The sequence below is a fragment of the Pholis gunnellus genome, assembly GCF_910591455.1.
Source record: "Pholis gunnellus genome assembly, chromosome: 15".
NCBI classification, from domain to species: domain Eukaryota; kingdom Metazoa; phylum Chordata; class Actinopteri; order Perciformes; family Pholidae; genus Pholis; species Pholis gunnellus.
This window is the reverse complement of record NC_136542.1, coordinates 7,642,081-7,649,740: the sequence shown is the minus strand read 5'-3', so window position 1 is coordinate 7,649,740 and position 7,660 is coordinate 7,642,081. Positions and strand designations below refer to the sequence as shown.

Below are 7,660 nucleotides of genomic sequence, written 5' to 3'. Positions count from 1 at the left end.
CCACCACCACCACCAACACCAAAAAAAAAAAAAATTGCAAGATAATTGGTCATGGAACCTGTCATTCACAAAAACTCATCAGGCATCCTCTCTCAGTCAGGCACACTATTTACAAAGGCATACACATACGCCAATCAAAGGCGTACTGTACATACTATATACACACACTCAGCCACACAGACACACGAGTAGTCAGAGAAATGTAGAATAAAGCAGACATAATTATGTTAACTGTGATCTCAGTACATAGAGGCACTGCTACCTCGCCCCGTGCCTTCTTCAGGGTAATACCGGTCAAGCTAATGAACTGCAGGTCACCGGCGCTGCGTGTGCCCTTTCAGCAGGTGGGAAGGAGGCTTGTTCGAGGCCGACGCTTTTTACAACGCAGCTCAGAGAAATGGAAAATGCCACCCCACTACATTAAGGGCGCACTATTGCCAAGGTGACCCAGTCGTTCCGCAACTCCCATCTCAAGCATTTCTTTTCTGAGTTCAGGTTTCCAAAGTGCTCGTCGCTCACACAGCACGGTTCCTGGCAACAACCTGCAGCAGACTCCCTCCTCCTCCTCCTCCTCCTCCTCCTCCTCCCCCTGCCTTTGATTCTTTCGCACCTATGTGAGATTTCGACTCTGTAATTGGCTGTCGTTCTCTGCAGGAATGAGACACACAAAAAAAAAAAAAAATAGAGAGGAAGGAGAGGAGAGAAAATGAAGTCGTTAAGCGACAGGATCTTTGAGAACCTTGAACAGAGAAACAGATAAACAGGCCACGTACCCCCCCCCCCCCCCCCCCCAGATGCAAGGCTTCAGTAATGGCTATGGTCCATTGTACATCAATCCGATCCTTTAGCTTTGACTTATAAAACCAATAAAAATAAAGAAATAAAGGAATCACTTTTCTTTAGGCAGCAATATTGGTCTCAGTGTTATTACAATTCTGCTTTAAAAAAGCATACACAAAAAGGAAAATGCAAATGAAATCATCCTAAAATGAGAATGAGTCATCATTTCATGACCAAAGCGTGTTCATGGGTAAAATGGCAGATTTTTTTTTTTTTAAGCAGAAAGCTTTATTACACAACTTTTCTTTGCTTCTTTTTTCAGGTTCAGTCTCTCGTGTACTGCTCTCTTTGTTCAGCTCGGCCGTTAGCATACTTGTATAGCAGTCCCAGAGTATCCAGGAAGTAGACTGGTCCTTTAGCGAGAGCTTTATGGGAATTCACAGACTTAAATTTTATTTTTCTCATGCTCCATATTAGGCCACAGAGAACGAGGAGGAATACAGGAGAAAGAGGAGGGGGAGGCTGGGAGAGATGGACGAGATGCTCGGTGCATCAGCAACTCTTAAAAATATCTCTCAGGAGAGACAGAGAAACTCAAGAGGGGCAGGGAAGGGAAGAAAGGGCAAGCGGGTGTTAATAACAACTGGACCTCAATAATGTGAGCTGATGCAAATCGACCAAGCCCGGGTCTCCATCGCCACCACTGCAACTCTCATTCCCGTAGCCCAGCTCTCCAGTAAAGTCTGTTTGTCAGTCATTTGGGTCTTTTGATGCAGGCGCCACTCTGTGTGTGTATGTGTGTGTGTGTGTGTGTGTGTGTGTGTGTGTGTGTGTTTCACATTACATATGCATGTCTGTGTGTTTGTTCTCATTCTGCTGCTACCAGCGGTTGATGATCTGGTTCATGTAGTCCTCGGTGGGGAGCCTGCCGCCGGCCTCCTCGGTTCTGCCTCCCTCCTCGCCCTCCTCCCGCTCGTCCCTCTCCCCCTCTCCGTCCTCCAGTGTCGACACCGAGCTCTGCCGGCCGTGGGAGGGCCACAGGCTGACGCCCAGGCCCAGGCCCTGGTGGCTCTGCTGCATGTGGTTCTTGATGCGCTGCTGCCGCCTCTCCTGCTGCCTCGTGTACTGGTAGCGCTGCTGGAACAGGTCCCTGGCGTAGTCGTAGAGCTCCATGTCCAGCTCATTCAGCTCCTCTATACGCTGGACCTGACAAGGAGGGGAAATGGATGAAATGTTTCAGTAAAGAAGGGGTGGAAGAAACATTTTAGCCATTTGAGACCAAAAGTTTGCAGCATCCATGGAACTAAACTGAGGAACTTAAGTTAAACTTACATTTTCATCTGTTTTTGTTTGTAGTGATTGTGGCGTGACTCCAACGTTTGAGTGGATTAAATAAATAAATGAAAAGGAGACATGCAGAGTTGATAGTCTCTACAGTAGACAATCTGGGCCCATATTTCCAATCTGGCCAGTGACGCATTTTTGGTCCTTCTTTTAGGACTAGGAGTAATGAACGAGAGGGCTAGAGTGGATCTTAACATGGCCTTAGAGAGTACAACCCAGAGGGCACAGTCTTTTTTTTTTTAAACCTGCGATTATTGTATAGGAAGACGTGTAGAGATTCTGAATTCCTCTTAAACGTTCATGCCGTGGAGTGCCCTATTACATGACATTTGTTGTACAAAAGCTTTAATGGACTTCCAACACGAGAGAGGGGAACAGAGGGGGAAAAAGTGTGTTGGCAATATGTGGAGCAAGATAAAAGAAACGTGTTTGATGTTTTGGTGCGATGCAACTGGGTTTTATTGGCGTGTGTCATCTGCTGTGTGTGGATTCAACATGGAGGGGGAAAATGTGTTTAATTAAGAAAATCCCTTTGAAATCTGCGATGGAGTGCTGGATATCATTTGTGAGACATGTGTGCGTCAACAGAGGGAAACGGCGCGCTGCATCATCGGCGATAGAGAAATGAGACATGTTTGATCGGCAAGCACGGGGGACACCGGCACAAAGCTAGGAAGACGGCGCTGAGCTCAAGTCGTCACGAAGACTTCACGTATCAGGGAGCAGTCGTCACATTAGTTGGAAACCAGTTTCAATCAAAAATGACTCACTGGGATCTTGATGCACAAGGATATAAATGAGCTTTCAACAGCTTTGCTGGGGAGTGGAGAGTAAATATTCTTCTCTACACCTGCTGATGTAATTACTTGACATTTTAGAAATAAAGAAATAGTGTCACAGTTTCACACAGGGCCTTTTTAAGCATTTCATTTGAAAGCTACTTTTGAAAACAAGTTTTCACTCAAAATGCCAGCACACATCCTCGGCCAACCTGTCAGACTTTCACAGAGTAATATTTTCTCCTTTTGTGATAATAAGCACATAACCTTTCCCCAGCCTCTCTGTCAGCGGGGCATATTTTATTTTGTGGTGTTGATGTTTAAATCACCAGTCTGCTGTGTACTGGAGGATATTTTTTTGTTGTTGCTGGGAATGGAGCCTAAGAACTCCCACACTGGACCAATCAAAGTGTGAAGAACGCGTTTGAAGCTGCTGTTTTTTTTAACTGCGACAGTCATCCCAACTCATTTCACAGCAATATAAGACCACTGTGTTCCTCTGTTTCTCATTTTATTTTTTCGGATTATTTTTCCCTTTTCAAATATTCTTTATATTTTCTAGTCTGTAAGCGAATGTGCTCCGGCTGCCATGTTTAATTTCTTAGAGAGACGTTTGGTCATAACGTAGTATAAGTGCTTAGTGGTCCTAGTGGTTCCCGGTCTAGGATTTAACTACATGGTTCCCAAACTGTTTCTGGAAGGGGTCACATGCCGAAAAGGTTGGGATCCACTGCTTTAATCTTTAATAAGGCACTGGATTAGTTAAACATATTATGGGTTTTTTTAATGTAAGATTTTGAATGCCCACAGAACTAAATCTCCACAAGATGACTGAGCAGCAGCACTAACCGTGGCGTTGTCCAAGTCCACCCCTGCAGCTCTGGTGCTGTTGTACTGCATGAACGGCCGGATGAAGCGCAACCTGAAGGTTCGTTCAAACAGGAACTGGGTTTTCCTCTGGTACTCCGTCAGACCAAAGAAGGACATGTCTCGAAGGTTCTTCTTGGCCGACTCCAGGAGAAGCTGGGCCCTCTTCTTCTCTGGAACCGTGGACATGTTGTAGCAGCCGACGAGGCTCAGGTCCGCTAGCATACGAACCTGTCGGTAGGAACAGGAAGTGAAGGAGGTTATAGAAATCGGGGGATGATTTTGTGAACGACAGTCTTAAAGAATGCAACTTTAAATAAAGGGACTTGTGTTTAGTGCCAGAAAGGCTTTATGAAAAGATTATAGAGCAAAAGTAAAAAAGAAAAAAGGGACAAACAAACAATCAGGTGTTGCATTGACGCTGAATAGAGCTGAAATGATGAAGAACAAACAAATCAACTGATGACTGGATAACTGATTAATTATCTAGCGAGGGCTGCAACTAATCATTATTTTCATTATACACTGTTATTATACATTCTTTTCTCAATTAATCATTTTGTCTACGAAAATAATTGCATTCAATTTGCTTGTTTTGTCAAACTCAAAACATGTTCCATCTACTCCCATTAATAACAAAGAAAACTAGTAAAAAAACAACAGCCACATTTGAGAAGCTGGAACCCTGAAAGTTTTTGGCCTTTTTTGCTTTAAATATTACTGAAACTATTTATCAACTGATTAATAACATCAGCTCGACATCTAACTAAAATATCAAATAAGAAATATGTAAAAATACTGGTTCTCCACGCTATAATGTGTTTTTATTCATAACTATTATGACATTATTGATTTGTTTTAATATTAGTGTTATTAGAAATAACTCAGATTGCATTTTTTATCATAATTAACTTTAATTATCACCTTCCACAGAATGCAGCTCAAAGTGCTTCACATCGATAATAAGAACAGAAAACTAAATAAAGAGCAGATCATTTAAACATTAAGAAGAAGTACATGTGCCAGAAATCACTTTGAGTTTGTCATCATGGACGTTTTGTCTTTTTTAATTTATAATTCATTAATTTTGATATCCGTATCAATAACCACGTTCCTTTCAGATTCCTTGATCAGACATTGAACTAAAACTAAAGCAGTTTCCATTCTGGTAAATTTGTTCCAAAGTGAGACATCACTTCCTCCCTGAGTGTATTCTGGAGCTGTTGTGTTACAGCACAGGAGCAGCATACTGATTTGGATTCACAAGAGTAAAACAGGATGCCTCAAGTGTGTGTGCGTGTGTGTGTGTGTGTGTGTGCCACATTCATAAGCCATGGGACCCTGAGTAATAACAGCCCCAGGCTCAGGTGAGATAAGCTGGCCAACACATTGAGGTGGGATACTGAGAAAGCCATCAGAAAAGAAGGTGTGAATTTGAGGTGTTTATGGCCAGCAGGTGAACTCCTGACTGCGTGTGCGTGTGTGTGTGTGTGTGCGCGTGTGTGCTTATATGTGTGCATCTCATCTTATACCTTTCACATGTTTTGAATTGCAGTAAGTCCGAATTAAAGAAGTCAAATAAAAAAAAAACTTTTTGTTGAGAAATAAATATCTAGTCGATCTTTATACATTGAAATAAATGGGTTATGAGTGTGTGGCTTTCCCATCATTATCTATATGTTGTATTTAGGTTTGTTGTGTGAAAATTCCCTAAGCAATCTTTCCGGCCGACGTTTAGTCCCTGTATTGATATTTTCCAATGGGCTTGGATGTACGACACCAGCGGACAATGTCGGTGCGATGAACCGTTTGGTGACCAGAACAAAAACAGTCAAGCAGGAGAGAAGTCAGGTCGGCTGCAGAGATGCATGCTAGCAAGGTGGCTGTGATGAATGGCAGCATCATGACTGAAATCAGCTGCTCTTTTCAGTGTTCGCAGTAAAAAGAGAGTCTTTGCCAGGAGAAGCCCAAAAGCAAATATGAATCGCTGAGGATTTGTGGCCAATCCTGTAGCATTCTTTCACACGACTGCACTGGCTCCAGTTCAGAGGACTGCCAACGTGACAACCCTGCAACACATTCAGGCTTTTGAAGCTTATAATGTGTGTGTGTGTGTGTGCGTGCGCGCTAGTATCACAGCTACTGGTTATATTGGACTTTTCCTCTGTACCTGTCTGTTGTTGGCCAGATTGTAGGGACAGTCCATGAACTGCTGCAGGGTGCACCCCGACCAGTCGGAGCCCTCGTAGCAGGAGGGCAGCTCCTCGGGCGTGGGGGTCCGTCCATCGCACATGTGCAGGGAGGTTTTCCACGTGGCTCCCCGCTGCACATGCCGCCACTCGCTGAGGTATCGAGACACAGGGTCTCTCAGCAGAGTGATGTAGTAGAACTTCCTGTTGGGGGACAAAAATGAAATCTGTGAATCCTCTGTTGTCCATGTGGTGGCGCTGTGTACAACGCTTTACTGCAGCAAGCTCGGTCTGCATCCACAAAACTCAAGTCAGAGGAAAGGCTAAAGACTTAGGCTGCCATACTAAATACCATATTATTTGCATTTACGAGAGGCAGCTCTGTGACGCACAGATGAAATCTGTACAGCTGATAGGAAGCGAAACTACAAATGAGGAAGCAGAGGAGGTGAGGGAGAGAGTCGATATGTCAGGCAGAGGATCAGGTCAGGTGTTTCGGGCCACGCGGCGCAGGAAAAGAAACTGCTGGCACAAGCACATCTCACTCTGCAACACACATCTCCACGCTGCAAACATCCTTATGTCTCAGAATCTGAAACACACACACACACACACACACACACACACACACAGACACAGACACAGACACACACACACACACACACACACACACACACACACACACACACACACACACACACACACACACACACACACACACACACACACACACACATCCTTCCTCCTGCAAGTATTAGGTTTGCCTGCGAGAGATGACTCATCCCGCATCTAAGATATGGATGGGACTGTTTCTGTGGTGTGCGTGTGTGTGTGTGTGTGTGTGTGTGTGTGTGTGTGTGTGTGTGTAACGTAATGGTGCATAGCACAGTTCAATGTCTCTCCAGAGGGGACACTCCCACCAGAGCGGAGACCTTTACAGGCCTTCACACTCCAGCTAATTACTGCAGTCTAATCAATCAACACATCCTCATTAACCACACACACACACACACGGAACGTGTGTGTGTGTGTGTGTGTGTGTGTTTATGTGCCTGCAGTGTGTCTGGCAGCGATGGTATGGATTTGTCTGGGCAACAGACACATGCCGCCGGTCGAAAAATACACAAAACGGCACACACGCTGCCCTCCTCTCCTGGGCCTGCATCACGGCAGAGGAATGTGTTCAGAGAGAATTTTGTGTGCTGACAGGACTCCATGAAATGGCCCGGTCCACACAAGCCACCTCACATATACACACAGACTCTCCGCTTCCATCACTAAATCTTTTGGCTTCACACTACAAAGCTCACCCAGTGAGAGAGGAGGGGTTTGCTGGGTGGATACAAAGCCCCAAGTGTCACACAAACAGCAGCAGTGTCTGGATATTAAGAAGAAGCGGCTATACCCCCCCCCCCACGAAAAATCAGTCCGTGGCAACAGGGAGAACCCGGACAACGAAACAACTAAACCCTAAATCTAGCAACAGCGGAGCGATGCACAATAAAACAACCAAACTCCAAATCCAGGAGCGGCACGCATATCCTGACCTGGATAATAAAATAAACCAACCCCAAAAACAAATCTGGGAGATCCTGCGCAACAAAACAACCACACCCTGAATTTAGCTGCAGCACGGAGCGATCCCTTCAAATGAAACAAATCTAGCAGCAGCAGAGGGATCACGGACAATGAAACGACTAA

The 7,660-nt window shown here is 44.8% G+C and overlaps 1 protein-coding gene across 1 annotated transcript in view; it reads right to left on the bottom strand.

Moving 5' to 3' along the window:
* Positions 1–806: 806 nt before the first annotated feature.
* The window catches only part of hs6st1a (heparan sulfate 6-O-sulfotransferase 1a), a 47,813-nt gene continuing 40,959 nt past the window's right edge, over positions 807–7,660 (bottom strand). The window contains exons 2-4 of the mRNA XM_079174476.1: positions 5,941–6,163; positions 3,753–4,001; positions 807–1,986 (exon numbers count right to left, since the gene is read on the bottom strand). Of these exons, the coding sequence (XP_079030602.1) occupies positions 1,660–1,986; positions 3,753–4,001; positions 5,941–6,163 (799 nt within the window). The 3' untranslated portion in view covers positions 807–1,659. The remainder of the gene's footprint in view (positions 1,987–3,752; positions 4,002–5,940; positions 6,164–7,660) is intronic.